Source organism: Clupea harengus, chromosome 12 (assembly GCF_900700415.2).
Source record: "Clupea harengus chromosome 12, Ch_v2.0.2, whole genome shotgun sequence".
NCBI lineage: Eukaryota > Metazoa > Chordata > Actinopteri > Clupeiformes > Clupeidae > Clupea > Clupea harengus.
In genome coordinates, this window is record NC_045163.1 from 8,144,033 (window position 1) to 8,161,532 (window position 17,500).

The 17,500-nt window shown below is 45.1% G+C and overlaps 1 protein-coding gene across 2 annotated transcripts in view; it reads left to right on the forward strand.

Moving 5' to 3' along the window:
• gpsm1b (G protein signaling modulator 1b) overlaps positions 1 to 17,500 on the forward strand; it is a 35,225-nt gene that overhangs the window by 3,242 nt on the left and 14,483 nt on the right. Inside the window, exons 1-9 of one of the 2 annotated variants that reach the window (XM_031577248.2) lie at positions 5,923 to 6,715; positions 9,099 to 9,320; positions 10,180 to 10,315; positions 10,551 to 10,693; positions 12,757 to 12,880; positions 13,552 to 13,667; positions 14,035 to 14,190; positions 15,859 to 15,967; positions 16,301 to 16,415. In XM_031577248.2, the coding sequence (XP_031433108.1) occupies positions 6,567 to 6,715; positions 9,099 to 9,320; positions 10,180 to 10,315; positions 10,551 to 10,693; positions 12,757 to 12,880; positions 13,552 to 13,667; positions 14,035 to 14,190; positions 15,859 to 15,967; positions 16,301 to 16,415 (1,270 nt within the window). In that variant the 5' untranslated portion in view covers positions 5,923 to 6,566. Of the gene's footprint in view, positions 1 to 5,922; positions 6,716 to 9,098; positions 9,321 to 10,179; positions 10,316 to 10,550; positions 10,694 to 12,756; positions 12,881 to 13,551; positions 13,668 to 14,034; positions 14,191 to 15,858; positions 15,968 to 16,300; positions 16,416 to 17,500 lie in introns of those variants that run through there. The other variant, XM_012814219.3, reaches the window with a different exon arrangement.

Consider the following 17,500-nt stretch of genomic DNA (forward strand, 5'->3'; position numbering starts at 1 on the left):
ATTCACTATTCATCCTAGACCAGACCTTCTTCTTTCACTCTCTCTCTAACTGCCTCTGCCAAGCCTTACACAACTTATGCCATTCTACCCAACCTACCCTTTCAAACCCTATGCCACTCTACCCAACCTACCCTTTCAAGCCCTATGCCATTCTACCCCACCTACCATAACCTACACCCCACTGCCCATCCCTCTCCCCTCCCTTGAGTCTGTGTGAGTGGTTGAAACCCCACCGTGTTGGTGAGTGTTCTGCTCTGTGCTACCCAACTACCGGTACTCACTCCCCGAACCCCACGCCCCTCCGACTAATCACTCAACCTACCACAAATCTTACTCTTTTAGAACTCTCTCTAACTGCCTCCACCTACCCTTTCACACCAAATACTATTTCAGCCCTGTATTCTACCTCTCTAACACAGCGCCCAAACCTGCACTCCACACTTGTTGTTGTTGAGTCCTCTGCTTGGTGCCGGCCTTCTCATTGAAGTTTGGAGTTGCTCTCATGTGGTGCTTCAATCATTCCCGGCGCCGCAGATCAGAGAGAGCGCTGTTTTATTTGCATATGCTGTCCTCTCAAACACAGGCTCCACAATACCAAGGGTGTGGACGCGGCCCCTGTGAGAGGTGCTTCAAACCCCGGTGCACAACGTAACGTTTTGTAATAAGGTGCCGTCTTTCTATGAGACCTGATGCAAGGCACTCAGACATCAGACAACACAGACAGGAAACAATGGCAAAAATCACATGGTCAGGTGTTGTCACTGAGGAGCTATGCAAAAACAAAACAACAAGCGGCCCAAAAAACAAGACTGGTTTTATAAAGGCTTGGTCTGCTGGTGCGCCGAAGTTTTCACATGGTATCCCACTGGAATCACTGCTAAGCTTCCGAACACGCTACATGCATACCCAGGGTATCAGTATCAAAGCTTAGAACCTGTACTTTCTATCACAAACTACGTCTGGATTGGTAAACTGGATCCTGGATTCGTAAACTGGCCCCTTCAGTCTGGCACAGCGAAGGCATGCATGCACCCAGTACTATTGTGTAGTTGTCATGGCAACTACACTAATCACTTACGTGAAGAACTTATACCGAGTCCTTGAGCGGTCCCCTTCAAAATGAGTCTTTATCATGCATCATTTTGTCATTACTCTTTTGTAACTTGAATAACTTTTAATTGGGATGAAATATGAGTTTATTCAGGTGATGGCACAGCCTTGTGGGCAGACATTTCTATGTAAAACCTCACCCGTACAGTTCAATCTCCCATTTGCATCCACAGTAATCTAGATCTAAAAGAAAGAAAATGAAGGAGCACCTACATTTTGGAAAGGTTATCAAGGAAGGTATTTAAGTTGTAAATCTTGATATTTTAAGGGGGAATCTGTAACTTGACCTCCATTCTACACTACACTTTCTAAGATACTGTTGTCGGTGATGTGACGGACCGAGCCTCGTTTGGCGTAAAAAATGTGGGATTGGCCCGAAAAGCTCAGAGAGTGAGGGTTAAAATATAAGTGTTGATATGTTATATCCAGGAGAACTGCTTAGCCTCTCAATTAACAGAGGACAAACAGCAACATCTCACAGGTTCTGTAAAAAAGGTTCTGTATGGCCCAGACCATTTTAGTGTCCCCTCTGCCAGTCTAGGCAATTAGCAGTTCAATGAGGTAGGAACCAAAAATAAATGTTCTGGGTTTCCGGCAGCGCTTCTTCCTGTCGGACCGACCATCTAGCAGATGGCACAAACTCAACAAGTTGGTAACCCCAGTATCTCTCTTCGGTGTGCACCAACCGTGTCCACTTTAAATAAAGGGTTTGAAGTAAGTGTAATCAGTTGTATGTGTGTTTGTGCAAATCATGTCTGTTTGGGTGCGCTAGTAGTTGCAAACATGGGGCAGGAGTGTGTGGTTCCTGTGCAGTTGCACCACGACCGTCCCAGGTGCCTGTTGCTGAAATGCTTTCATTTTGATGGCACACAGTCATGTGAAAGGGAGACAAGGAAATCTGCAATTCTTTTTAGCTGCTCTGCTAAATAGTTTTTTTGGTCCTGGCACAAAACTCGGGGAAAATCTAAGAACAACTCTTACAGCAAGACATCGTAAAGTATATCACCAAAATCCATCACATGACCAAACAGGCCTTTATCAGAGCCAAGTGCTGCTGTTGCAGGTCTGTTCGTCACTGTTTAGTTAGCTTCTCCTTCTCTCTGCCACTTTCAGCATTCAATCGGAAACCTGAGACCTGCAATGGCTTCAGGGTCATTAACAACTTCCCTAAAGCATTTTAGAGTATAACAGAACTCATATTTAAATGTTATCACCAGAATGTATGCCTTTGAAAAGATATTACTGTACTCACAACTGTAATGTAAGGGACTTTAAACTAATTAAACCCAAGTCAGAGAGATGGATACTGATACTCTAGAAGAAACAGAGACATCTTGCAAATAGGAACATGTGTCTGAGTGTCTGAGAGAGAGAGAGAGCATTTCTTTGGATTCAGTTTCCTTGGCAACCAGTCATTTCTCCCTCCATTAAGTGTGGATTAGCACCCAGAGCAAAGCTTTCTCCAGTATCAGCTGACACTGACTCACTTCCTGGACTCTGTTCCAGGCAGTGATTCCACACCCAGATGATCTTCAGAAGATGTCTCGTTGGCCTATAGCACTTTCTGACAGTTACAGGATTTGATTACACAGAATTTGATAACAGCTTCAGACTGTATTTACAACAACATCAGACTACACTTTACAGAACCAACAGATTGTTTTTTAGAAATAACAGTAATTGAAAGATTGACGCCTATGGAGGACACGGGTTCGAATCCGGCTCGATGTCGTTTCTCCTGTCCACTTCCCACCTCTTCTCCCTCTCATTTCCTGCCCCACTCTTCACTGCACTATCGATTAAAGGCAGAAAAGCCCAAAATAAAATAAAAAATACAGTAACTGAAAGAAATGCATATGTGTTTTAAATGCATGTGTGTTGCCTCATTATCATCACAGCTATGGGACAGCACACCCAGGGGTGTAGAGGCAGGTCTGTGCTGGAGTCCAGTGGCCATGACTGACTCAGGTGTAGTCAGATGCACATCCTTCAGTCTGCAGCCACTTCCTGAGCAGAGGCCAGCCTTGTTGGCTGCTACGGCAACGGCACGAGCCTAAATGTGGCGTCTCACCGAGACCTCAGGCATGTAATTATGGAGTGGGTCTCCAAGCGGGCCAATTAGAGCCGGATTCAGGGCCGGCTCATGGCTGGGTCAGCCACAGGCATTCTGTCTCACTCAGCAGCCAGTGAAGGAGAGCAACTGAGGCCAAACACACACTCACTTTCTGTCGTTCACCCTCTCTCTTTCCCTTTCTCTCTCTTTCTTTTCTTCTCCCCTGTCCACTCCATTTGCTTGTCTACCCCTCCCTGTCTCTCTCTGCGTTTCTTTCGGCCATCTGCTCCCTCACTGACCTTGCAGTAGCTGCACATCCGTCTTTGAGCGGTGCATGACTTTACTGTGATCACCTCATTGTCCACACCTGACAAGGTCTTCTTTTGTGCCGTGAGTGAGCGCTCAATTCCTCATGCGTTTAGACTTTAGATTCATTATTTACTTGTGGCAAACATTGCCCTTATGAAATACCCTGTTGTCCGTCACTATCTTATGACATGCAGCCCAAAAGCCAGGCGGTAACACTTTTCTCTTACACTGTCTCTCTCTCGGTTTCTCCCTCCCTCTTCTCTCCTCATCCCTCTGTCCCCTCCTTGCCCTTCCTGCTTTGAAGTCCCTCTCCTTGTGTTTTTTGCAAGTAATTCTGTCATGGTGTGGTCTTCAGGCATCCATTGTCAGTATACGTTAATTTACTTTGTTACTTTGTTTTCCATTGTCACTACGGTACAGACTCTCAGAAGGCCAAGTTCATTATGTGATGTCATACAATTTGGTGATTTCCAATTGAAAATCCATGTAAATACACTGGATTTATATTCAGCTTATGGGTAGGGGATGGAGATGTGATGGAGTTGTGTGTTTCATGTCTGGCTTCATTTCCTGATCATAGAATCCTGAAATCTAGATGTTGCTTGTTAGTACTGTTGGTTGTCTGGTATTATTTAAGGCCATTTATAGCCATCCAAAATGTCCTCTGTAGGATATCTAAGAATAGACCCAATCTTCTCAATGTTCTTTTATTTTGAAACTTTTCATTTTCCTATGGTCTGATGTGTACTGTAAGCCAATGTAAAGATCTACTGGTCAGAATAACACATGGTAGCATTTTCCAGGCAAATTACGGAGATCCTGTGGAGTTTCAGTTGCTTTGTGGACACCAGAGTTGAGAAAATATTATTCAGTGGTGTAGCTGCTATCTTTGGCCTGGGTAATCACACAGGCATTTAAACCTGCCTTTGAGTAGTACTGTCCTTTCCCCTTCAGTGTGTTTCTGCTATTCGCACAAAACTTGAACAAAAACACCAATTTGGTTGGGATTCAGTGCAGCCAACGCTAGTGCAAAAGAGAAGCATGCTCTACTGTGGACTATTACACTGCATTATGCTGCAATGCATTATATGAACTGAAATGCATTATATGAGCAGGACAGTGAAACTTATGTCTGGTGCATTGTTTTGAAAATGGCTAGACATCCCAGCACCTGTGACACGGCATGTAACTTTTTTATTTTGTTTGTAATGTTGTTTGTTTCCTGGATTTGGTTTGTTCTCAGATTGCATTAAGTTAAGTTATTCCATAGAGATATTTGTAACACCCTCTTAATTAGCCTAATTAATAATTTATTCACAAGGAATAATGTTAATTACATATTAATGTAAAGAATGCAACAGAAGTATGCATAAATTGCAACCATTGCATCAGCTTAAAGTCATCAGTGAGCAGTATGATGCAGCACGACAGACGTGTTCAATGCTTCTGCTGATTGCTCCTTTAACTGCATTTCTTAATGAACTGAGAAAACACAGTGTTGTTCTGTGCCTCTGTGTCGATATTTAAGTGGTTGAGATTAGGCAGCATGGCCTTCATTTCATCAGCGGGTGGTCAGGCGCTGTCAGGCGTTGTTTTGACATGCGGGTGTAGAGCGCCAGAGGCGATAATCTAGATTTAACGCAAAGAGTCTTAGAGCGGTGTGACACTGTACAAGGGGCAGCCAAAACAACCCCCCCCCCCACCACCACACACACACACACTCACACCCACACCCCACACTCAAAAGAACTCACTGACCCACGTTTGTAGACCCACGTTTGTGTAATAAGTCACAGTTCAGTGCTGTTTGTCATCTCAGGCTAACTGGCTTCTCTTAGATTCAAATAAATAGTTTATGGAAATATATTGTTCTACCTGTGTTTATGTAATCTACCCGTGTAATGCTTTCATGCTGAAGCCAATAGAAACACAGTATGCATGGAAACACTGAAAGAATTAATATGTCTCTAACATGAAAACCTTCATGGATGTTCCAACTTAAAAAATCCCAGTGCATATTCAACCTTTGGCTGTTCTCACAGATATCTAATTAGGAAGTACTGGGTCTTGGCGTCCTGCACCTGGGTACCAGCCACAGAGTGACGTGTGCTCAGCGAATGATATGGTCTCTCAGCTGACTCATGCGTACCTTTCAGCACACCTGTCCCTCTGCCGTACCTGTGGGGTCTGACAGTCAGGACTCATGCATTATGAGGAGAGTGTGACTATTTTTGGGGAGGTCGATTTGCCCCCCTCCCAGGATTTTGTGATGCGGGGATACCTGGGGCTCAGGTTTGCTCAGGGTTGGTGGTAGGGTCAGGATCAGTGGGGTACAGGATTAGGTCGAGCCACCCTGCTCACCGGGCGTCCTTGACAGGGAATTAGGGCAGCTCTCACTGAGTGTCTCCGAGCAACTCTGTGGTATCTCTATGCCGTCACACACAGCTGTCACCTGCTGTTGCTCGGGATTGAGGCTTAGAGACCCACAGAGATCCACAGGAGCCCGAGCTACTGCACCTGGTGCTCTGGACCGCTGCATGGGGCCATGGAGGCTCATGGAGACAAAGCTGGAGACCTTGGAGCATCAAGAGACAGGATGGATGGCTCTCCCTCTCTGCTTTTCTGGCTAATCTAGGTTTTGAAATTGATTGGATGATTTTGATTTGTTGTCGGAGCTACTGCCCTGGCCTTGTCCTGGTCCTGGCTTGAGCGCCGCACAGCAGTAAATCGGTGGCTGTTACAGTGACACGGAGCGCAGGGCTGCGACACGATCACTCAGGCTGGACTCGGGCCAAGACTGCGGCGCATGACTCTGAGGCTGCTGACTTGCCAATCAAGTTTTGCCGAGTCATCAATCTCACCTGAACCAAGACCAGCCCGGGCCGCAGTGTTCTAGAACTTTAGCAGCTGTATTGTAGAATTCTTGCTTGTGTGTTGTAGAACAGCTGTTTGTTTGGTTGTTCTTTTTTATTTGCGGGGTGGACTTTTAAAACATCTCTCCTCCTTCAGCACCAAACACTGTGAGGTTTGTTAGTGTACTTTTGTGTGTGTGGGGGAGGCTGGTATAGCGAGATACCAACAGACAGCGGGGACCATGTCTGTTGAGGCCTGCCCTTTAAGCGGAGCAGAGAGGGCGGTGTGTCGGCTGGTCCACAGTGGACCGCGACCCCGGGTCACCCTGAAACCCCTGAGGCGAGAGTTGGAGCTGTATGTGGAGAAGAGCAGAGCCAAACTCAAGCGCAGGTACACAAGGGGAAGCTCAGCCATCCACTATGTGTGTTTGGAAGTGTGTGTTTGTGTGCAGATTGTCAGGATGCAGGGGTGTGTGAGTTTGTGTGTGTTTATACTGTGTGTTTTCCTCAAAGCAGAGGTTTGGTAGCACTAGTGAGCAAATCCTTTAGCTGTGTCTTGTGTAGACGCTGCAAACCATTAAGTGCTGAGAACTCGCCTTCCCATTTTCATGTGTGTATGGTCTGTCTCTGCATGTGTGTATGGTCTGTCTCTATGTGTGTAGAGTGTATGTGTATATGGTCTGTCTTTGTATGTTTATGGTCTGTCGCTGTCTGTGTTTATGTGTGCGTAGTGCATGTGTATAGTGTATGTGTGTCTGTGTGGATGTGCGTATAGTGGATGTGTGTCTGTGTGTATAGTGTATGTGTGTCTGTGTGGATGTGTGATAGTGTATATGTGCCTGTGTGGATGTGTGTATATTGTATGTATGTCTGTCTGTGTTTCTGCTTCTGTGTGGTCGAGTGCTTACGTCCTCATACAACCCTAATTTACAAAGTCATGTCAACTTCATCTTCGCTAGAGGCTAGCATACATCGTTCAAGAGCCACTGTTGTAAATTATGACATCTCCTTTACGTACTACTCTGTGTAGGCGAGGCTAATCCTCTCACGCCGCCCGGGTCTAATCCACACTCAAATGTCCACTGATCTGGCTGATATGAAATTGGAGTATGTTCCACTAGCCTACCTGGCTTGAGTGAGCTGCAACGTTTTTAAGCGTGGATGACACGTTAAATGTGCTTTAGTGACATGCATGCCGGGGGTTAATATGGGCTGATATTTTAAGTCCCCTAATGTGTCGAGTTGTGGGGCTTGAGGCTGCCAGTGGTGGGAAGCACACAGACAGTGGGGGCATGTTTCTGATTAAAACAAAAATGTTGGACTGAATCATAGTAGCCTTGGCCATGCTGCCTCGTCTGGAATTATTTGGGTTTGTTTCAGCCCTAATGATGATTCAGAACCCCTCTGTCTGCAGACGTACCCCTTTCAGTGAATAAACAACAGTTATTTGTAGCTTTGCTTAGCGAGATTAGCAGTGTGTTGCTAAAGTTTGAAATGAGAGGATCTTATTACGCAGACTTGCAGTCATAGCTACTGCTGTTTGTGTTTCTGTTCTGCCTTGACATTGGAAGAAAGTGCATACTAACTACACCCGACTTGAAACGGGTCATTTTAGAGCGCTGGCTTTGTCAGCGAGGAAACAGAAGTGCTGATATTTCATGTGGAAAGGAGAGCCCACTGAACCACTGAACATTCACTGACTGAGCTTTCCTCCAACTTACACAGTTTCTATGGAAACCAAGGCAGGAGCAGGAAAGTAGAGAGAGAGAGAGAGAGAGAGAGAGAGAGAGAGAGAGGGAGATAGAGATAGAGAAGGAGTAAGACAGAGTCGGGGGAAGGGGAAAACCAGAGAAACAGAGAGAGAGAAAAAATGAGAGAGAGATACGATTACAGAGAATGAGAGACTGAAAAATGAGAGACAGGAAAAATATGAAAACAGAAGAGAGCGAAAAATACACATGGAGAGGATAAGGGAGAGAGAGAGAGAAAGAGCAGATTCTTCCCTTCTTTCCTTCTTGAGGCAAAATAAAGCATTCTCACTTGTTGCTACAGCAACAGTAGCCACAATGCTCTTCTGTTAAGGCTCAGGGTGGTCAAGTGGTTTTGAACTGATCAGATTCCATTTAGATGGTCTGGGAATGAACAACAGTAAAGCATACAGACTTCACTGCTGTAGCCTATGTCTTCAGTCTGTTAGTCTGATGAACTGGGAATGAACAACAGTAAAGTGTGCAGACTTCACTGCTGTCTGAATCTGCGTGACAAGTTCAACCCCTTTAAACTTTTTAACAACCCCACTGCACTAGTCACCGCAACATGTGTAACTTTCCAAGAGAAGCCAATCTGAATCTTGTAGGCTGTAACACATGGAATTGATTATGAAAGCACAGAAGTGGTTTTGCTGCTGCATCACGGTGGTTCTGCTTAAAATAAATTCTGGTGTGCAAGACCAAAGATCTATGTGTTCAACCTTATGACCATCTTTCATTCTGTTACTTTGGTACTTTTCTGACTACGCACTACATAAGGCTATATGGCCTCAGAGGGACTCTCATTGGGCAAGATGTCATAGTAATGGGATTGTTTCTTCCATTAGAAATGATGTCAAATGTCTCTCTGTTTTTGTTGATCTCTCTGTTTTTGTTGTGAAACTGACTCTTTCTCCCCCTTTTTCTCCCTCTCTCCCTCCTTCTCTCTTTCTCTCCCCCCCCCCTCTCTCTCTCTTTTTTTCCTCCCTCTCTCTCCCTCTCTGGCTCCTTGTTCTCTCCTCACAGAATGGAGGCCTCTTGCCTGGAATTGGCCTTAGAAGGGGAGAGACTCTGCAAAGCTGGAGACTTCAAAGGGGGCACAGCATTCTTCGAGGCAGCTGTGCAGGTTGGCACTGAAGACCTGAAGACCCTGAGCGCCATCTACAGCCAGCTGGGTAACGCCTACTTCTACCTGAAGGAGTACGGCAAAGCGCTGGAGTACCATCGGCACGACCTCACCCTCGCCAGGTCAGTGCCACACAACCAGGGTGCGAAGGGGAGAAATCACAGGGGTGTAATAACAGGGATGAAATAAAAGGGTTAAAATAACAGGCGTGAAATCACAGGGATGATGATATCACGGGTTATATCACAGGGAGGGTATCACAGGGAGGGTATCACAGGGGTGAAATAACAAGTGTGCAATCACAGGGGTAATATCACAGAGTTGAAATCAGAGTGATTGGCATAGGAGCTCACAGGGGGTTTTAGTCCTGCTTTGGAGATTTACTAAAGTATATCCAGGGACTCCAAGGCCAGTCTCAGTTACCTTCTAGTTTGTGACTTGATATTCTTTGCAGGGTATGTGTCTTTGGGGACTACTTATTTTGTACTTAATGCATTTGTGCAGATATGTGTTTGTATTAGTGCAAGTCAAGTACTTAGCATCAGGATTTGGATTAGGTTCAAATTTGGGGTTCCAGACGTGTCATCATATGTAATTACATTTGAGGTGTAAGAGCATAACAAAAGGGACACTAATGTAATATATGATGTGACACTTACAGAAATCCTTAGCATTTGGTTTGCTGAAGAATTGAGGCTGTACTTATATCAAGCCTGCAGAAACATTAATGATTACATGAACATGCATGATTCATCCTGAGGAGATAGGCTTCTGGTTTAGTCTATCCTCCTTTACAGGAGCTCTTTAGTTTTCTTGGTTGATTTATGTATAGATTCAAAGCTTTGGGGGCGTTCACACTGGCCAATTTGTCAATCTGACAGAGAACTTTGCCCATCACTGCATAAATCCTATTCTGCCTGTATAAATAGCCATCAGGCATCTCATAAACGTCCCACTCAGGACCTAATCTTGTGTCCGCAGGACGATAGGGGACCGGATTGGAGAGGGCAAAGCCAGTGGCAACTTAGGGAACACTCTGAAGGTGCTGGGCAGATTCGATGAAGCTATAGTGTGCTGCCAGAGACATCTAGACATCTCCCAAGAACAGGGCGACAAGGTGAGCCCACTGCACTGCTCGTGTGTTGTTAGATTCATTATTCATATCACTCACATTAGTTCATTATTATTTTGTTTTGGACTGACTGGAAAAGATAGAAAAACTTGATGAAAAACATGTTCTTTTCATTTCTCTCTCTCTCTCCTTCTTTCTTTGTGTGTCTGTCTTTGTATGTGTTTGTGTGTCTGTCTTTGTGTCCCTGCCTACATGTATGTGTGTGTGTGTGATGGCACAGGTAGGGGAGGCCAGGGCACTGTACAACATTGGGAACGTGTTCCACGCCAAGGGCAAGCAGCAGCTGTGGGGGTGCTCTCAGGACCCTGGAGATCTGCCCCTTGACGTCAGGGATACCCTACAGCGTGCCACAGCCTACTATGAGTGAGTGGACAAAACGTCATACCCACTGAACCAAATATCCATCTAGTGAGCATCCAATCCCTCATGCACACCTAACCCACATACACGTCTAACCCACTGCCCTTTGTGACTGAGTGCCCAAAACTATAATGCCCACCTCACGCAGGTACCCATCTAGTGAGTACCCAAAACTATAATGCCCACCTCACGCAGGCACTCATCTAGTGAGTACCCAAAACTATAATGCCCACCTAACCAAAATAGCAATCCAGTGAGTGCACAAACCCTGATACCCGCTGAACCCAAATACCCATCTAATCCACTTAAGTGGGCTTCTCTGCCCATGCAGTGGTTACACGTAGAGATTTAGCAGACATGTTTGACATTTCCCTTTGGGCAGTTAGATGCAATGACAGCTGTTTTTTCATATCAACATTTTTCAAATGCCTTTCCTAAATCAGCTCTGCATAAAAGAGTAGTTTTCACCGATTACTCTCTTGTCTGACACAAATTGCCCTAAAAGCTTTATGCAACAGCTAATGGCTAAAAAGTAGAATCAATTTACTGTATTAGTCATGGCCAGCCACCAGGGTTGGGGGCGCTACTTTGAAAGCATAGCTTTGTAAGCCGCTGAATACATCACACAGGAAGAAGTTGAACTACAACAAAGCTACCCTAAGGAGAAATCTGGTTTGGTTAACTAAAGCTACTTAGAAATGTATAATTATAACAAAATATGATACAATCACATTCCAGCTAAAAGTGCCACTCAACTGAGTTGCAAAAAGCGCCTACTTGTTCACAGGTCATACTTAAACCAAAAAAATAAAATACCCCACTATTCATTGGAAGGTGCAGGGAATGTCAGCTTTGGTTTTGTATGCAATGTCCATCAGTTAGACACCTGCTTCCAGAGTCCAGGTGGTGGTATTGCACCAATCAGGATTTCTCAGTTAGCAAGGTAACTTCTAAAATAGCATGCAACAACTTCTCTGAGCACTGAGCAATGGTGACAGGTCAAAGGTGGTTCAATTACAGTAGAGAAGCAATGGTAAAATAATAATAAAATAAAACTTTAGAATAGAAATTTAAATCACTAAGCAAATATGAATGTAGTTGAACTACCAGCAAGCTACTGCAAAATGTAAATAAACTACTGCCAGCCACCAGATTCATCTGACATTTCTGAAAGTGTGATGGATCTGACCTGAGGTCAGCTTTGCTCCTGTGCCATGTCATGCTTTTATTATGTATTTCTGAGGATGGCTCTCTCTGCAGCGCGCCTCCCAGGGCTCTGATTACGAGAGTCACTCTCTGTCTCCAGACCTCCTCATGGGGCGGGGTTCCCTGCTGACTCCTGCTCATTAGTATCTGTCTCTCTGTCTGTCTCTCACGCTCGTTAGTGTTGGAGAAGGCGTTTGTCTCTCACTGGCTACAGTGTGTGTGTGTGTGTGTCTGTGTGTGTGTGTGTGTGTGTGTGTGTGTGTGTGTGTGTGTGTGTGTGTGTGCGCTCAGAGGTGGCACACACGCACACTTGCTGCACACCCACACCCACACACAGTCATACCCACTCGTTGCACACACACACACACACACACACACACACACACACACACACACACACACACACACACACACACACACACACACGCACACACGCACACACGCACACACACACACACACACACACACACACACACACACACACACACACTTGCTGCTCCTGAAGTGTAATTGGGTGACTGTTACCCTGCGGGCTTCAGCCGAGTGGAGCGTAGCAGTGTTTGCTGTGAAAACACTCCCTCACACACAGAACAGTGGCTCAGGGATGTGCCGGATGAGGGCCGGACTTGCAACACACCTACTGCCATATGTGTTTACTTCCTGTCACTATCTGGTTGGTGCGACACAGGAGGACGGTCAACTAAATGTGTTTCTAGGAAAATGTCACAAATATCTGTCAGTTTCCTAACTTAATGATTACCACAGACAGTACTCACACTTGACTGTAGACTGAAGATGTATCTCAACAGTGCAGTCGTGTCAAACCCTGTGTGTGTGTGTGTGTGTGTGTCTCTCCCCAGAATGAACCTGTCTCTGGTCAAAGAGCTGGGGGACAGGGCTGCACAGGGCCGAGCATTTGGTAACCTTGGCAACACCCATTACCTGCTGGGAAACTTCGTGGAGGCCATCAAATTCCACAGAGAGGTGAGAGGCTCTCCAGTGTGCCTTCTCTAGTGTGCCCTCTCAAGTGTGCCCTTTTCAGGATGTCCTCTCTGGAGTTCGCTGTCCAGGTTCTCTAGGGTTCTGCCTATATTCTGCCCTCTCCAGTGTGAACTCTTCAGTGTGCCTTCTCCAGTGTGCCCTCTCTAGGGTGCCCTCTTCAGTGGGCCTTCTCCAGTGTGCCCTCTCTAGGGTGCCTTCTCCAGTGTGCCCTCTCTAGGGTGCCCTCTTCAGTGGGCCTTCTCCAGTGTGCCCTCTCTAGGGTGCCTTCTCCAGTGTGCCCTCTCTAGGGTGCCTTCTCCAGTGTGCCCTCTCTAGGGTGCCTTCTCCAAAGTGCCCTCTCTAGGGTGCCCTCTTCAGGATGTCTTCTAAGGAGTGCCCTCAGTGCCCTCAGTGACCTCACAGCAGGAGGAGAGATCTGAGGGTGAAATGAGATGTAATAAAGACAGGCTGTGAAATGGCATCAGATAGACTGTGAGCTGAGCATGAAGGGATGTACAAACTAAATACTTCTCTTTCCTCTCTCTCTCTCTTGCTTTTTCTTTCCTCCCTCTCTTTCTCCTGCTCTTTCTTTATTTCCTTCCTCTCTCTTCTCTCTTCTTTAACTCTCTCTCTCTCTCTCTCTTTCTCTCTCTCTTTCTCCCTCTTTCTCTCAGCGGCTCTCCATTGCCAAAGAATTCGGTGACAAAGCGGCTGAGAGGCGAGCTTACAGTAACCTAGGCAACGCTCTGATTTTCCTTGGGCAGTTCAACCCAGCAACAGAGTACTATAGGTAAGCCAGGAGTGCGCTGCCACCTAGAGGACTCTGAGAGTACCTCTCCTCCTTTTTACACTCACTGCCACTGTGCATTAACCTTTGTACTTATGCTGAAAAACATATGAAATTGCTTTGTCATAAAATAAGGTTTTATTTGACCTCTTTATGCTCCTCTACCATTTTATTGACACATCCCTCTCGCTCTCTCTCTCTTTCTTTCTCTCTCCCTTCTTCTGTCATTCTCCCTCTCTCCCTTCCTCTCTGTCTCTCTCCCTCTCCCTCTCCTTCTCTGTTGGTCTGTCTCTCCCTCCCTCCCTCCCTCGCTCTCTCCCTCTCCTTTTCTCTTGGTCTCTCTCGCCCTCCCTCTCCCTCTGTTTCTCAGGAAAACGTTGCAGCTGTCTCGCCAGTTAAAAGACCAGGTGATGGAGGCTCAAGCTTGCTACAGCCTGGGCAACACTTACACACTGTTACAGCAGTACGAGCGAGCCATCGACTACCACCTCAAACACCTGCTCATCGCCCAGGAGCTCAATGACAGGTGAGACCCTTACCTTGACACTCACCCCTCACCTTCACCTGCTGAACTCACCTACTCTCTTTGACATCTACAGCGTCCTTATCTATGACATTACTGTAAGGCAGGGCTCTTCAATTAGTTTGGAGCTGGGGCTGGTTCTTGAAACTGAGGCAAAATCAGGGGCCGGAGGATATGAGTAATCACGGTAACAAATAAAGAAATTACAACAACATACTGAAGGTGAATATATTCTATTTTGTAAGTGCTTAACAACATATGCCCAAGAGGCCGCATAGGCCCAAGGATTCAAAAATCAAACCAGGTGAGCAATAACCAAGCCATATTAACAGACAATTGGAGAAATGCAATTAACTAACAAAAACATGCACTTAATTGTACATAACTGTACCAACACAACTTTACTGGTCATTATCCTCAATATTTAAGATTAAACTGATTTCAGTGACAGGCCGAATCAAATGTATCTCCACCAACAAAGTGCATTGCATGGAACTGAATAGAATTGCAACAACTTAAAAGTGCATGGTATTCTATCAATAAAATGTGTTTCAAATTCTATCACTCAGTTCAGGTGAACTGTATCAGTTGTTTAGAATTTCATTCATTTAACTGGAAAACAACTTCCAAGTGCACCAATTATTTTTTTTACTATTCTGCCCCCGCTTCTGTGTATGGCGTGGTCACTCTAGCCTGCTACATTGGCTTGGCAGATAGATAACAGTTTACCCAAGAGAAAGTCTGAAGCTTGAAGTTCTTTTCAAACCTTTACTTAGGAAGCACTGTACAACTGAGCAGACATTCAGAATACATATTAGTAATCTCATCTCGTAACAGCATCGCATGTTTAACTGTGATAGAAACTACGTTAGCTTAATGCTAACTTATAGGGGAAATTCCATAGAGACCGCGCTAGCGATTAGCATATTCATCAAAGTAAACAATTCGAACAAACTTCGGTTCATTGCAAGTGGTTTCCACAAGAAGTAATGTTTCTAAGTAATAACTGATCAACTGTTTAAGAAAATACTTACAGGCAAACGTTTTCTGGCCATATATATCAGAGTAAGAAAAAATATACCGCCACCTACTGCACGTGAGAGTGTACAATTAGCCATAGTCACGAACTGAATGATGCTACCGGAGCACACCCCAGGGGCCAGTCCAAAGCAGCGTGCGGGCCGGATTGAAGAGCCCTGCTGTAAGAAGGGAGATATTCGAAGGTTACTCAGAGTGCATCCTTCACGGTCATCCCGCATCCCGCAATGGGTTTAGGTTTGGGAATCCATTTCTGATATTGCCTTTAGGATGGTGATGTCAGTGTCTCTAAAAGGGGTTGACAAACTGAAACATTCAAAAGAGTAGATCCCTGACACTGGAGGAAAGGCCCTGACGCAATAACATTTTACTATACCAAAAAAGTTTATTTTCTCTTGGCTCTATATTCCTCTTACTTTATGGCAGTCTTACTTCTTTTGAAATATGGTCTGGTTGGATAATGGATTGGCCCAGACCACCAACCTCAACAATTCAATACAATTAAATTGTAGTCATTTATATGGCGCCATTAGCAACTGAAATTGTCTCAAGGCACTTTACACTTTCCCTCCTCTCTCTCCTCTCCCTTCTCTCCTCTCCTTCCTCTCTCCCTCTCTTACGTGTGTGGGATAGGGTTGGAGAGGGTCGTGCCTGTTGGAGTTTAGGAAATGCCTACGTGTCTTTAGGAAACCACCGCCAGGCCCTCCAATACGCCCGCAGACACCTGGACATCTCCAGAGAGGTGAGGCGATAAGGGGGATAAGACCTGACAGATTAGAACTGTACAGAGGATTAATAGGAATACTGAAACATTCTAGTGCAGTTATAGGAAATATCAGCACACAAATAACTCTTATCCAATCATTTAACTATAGTTTGAACAGGATTTATGTATTGTCCTCCTCAATACATTCTCTAGCTTGAGTCTCTACTTCTTCAGCTTAGTTCCTAAAATGATTTATGGACTGAGAAACAGTGACATCTTTCATTCAGGCAGTCTCATATAAACCTGCCTGGTGAAGTGTGAGATTGGTGAAGTGTGAGAAGATGACTGTGATTGTGTGTTTCCTGTTAGATCGGCGATAGGAACGGGGAGCTCACGGCCAGGATGAACGTGGAGCAGCTGCTGGAGGCCCTGGGAGTGAAGGAGGCCGACCTATCACCCTGCGGCTCCGAGTTTGAGATGCAAGGTGTGTATGTGTATGTTGGGGGGGGGGGGGCATGGAAAAGAGTTGGCATCTGGGACCTCTCAGGACACTTCTAACAGTGACATCTTGCATTAAACATTACACATATACATACACGTTTACATTTATTAATTTATACACACACACACACACACACACACACGCTACAGATATAGGCCCCTAATTCCATACTTTCCCCCCTAATTTCATTGACTGGCAATGAGCAAAGCAGCGAGCAACCAGCAAAGTCCGTCCCGCATGAGCAAAGTATATCGTGTAGCATGTGGGACCATTGCGCTGACCCAGCCATGTTTGTGCTTAGGATCTTGGATCACGCTATTAAATTAGGTAAATGATTTTGCCAAGTTATTAAATAAGCTTTAGTTCATGCGCTGTGGTCTTTGCTTATTGCTCAATGTTTTGCCCGTTGCCTTCATTGAAATTAGTGCCCATTGGCTCCATTTTGATCAGTAGCCTGTGTGTTCCCTGTGATTCGGACCCGTGGTCTTGGTGCTGTTAGCTCCTTGGGGAGGAGGGGCCTTCTAGGACCTCATGAGTACCCGGAGCTGGCTAGAGGAGTGCCTGTGGAAAACAGGATGTGATGGATGTTACTGGAGCGTATTTGGGTTTCTGCTCTGGGCTTTTGCTTCATCATTATGTATCACTACAGTGAATCCACTGTAGACATCGCACTCAGTGAGATGGATTGTCAAGTATTTATGGGACTGCTGTGGTAAAACACCAAACACACAGTGACTGAAATCCTCACACTCAACAGATATTTAGATATTTCCTACTTTTTGTATTAGTTATTTTTTTTAAAACTATTTTTCATTTTCATTTTTACTTAAAGAATTATTTTTAACCTTTTTATGAATGTGTTTATAATGCTTTACGATCACTGCGTTCATAGAAAGTGATTTTTTTTAGCACAGCAGACATGACATTTATTATGTTATTTGAGACCATTCAGACCAGGTATATAGATTGTTTTTTCCTCCTCAATATTTGAACCCCTAACATTAACTAGCATAATAGTGAGAGTGCCAGGGTACACCACAGGAAACCCATGGCAGTCTCTGTTGGAG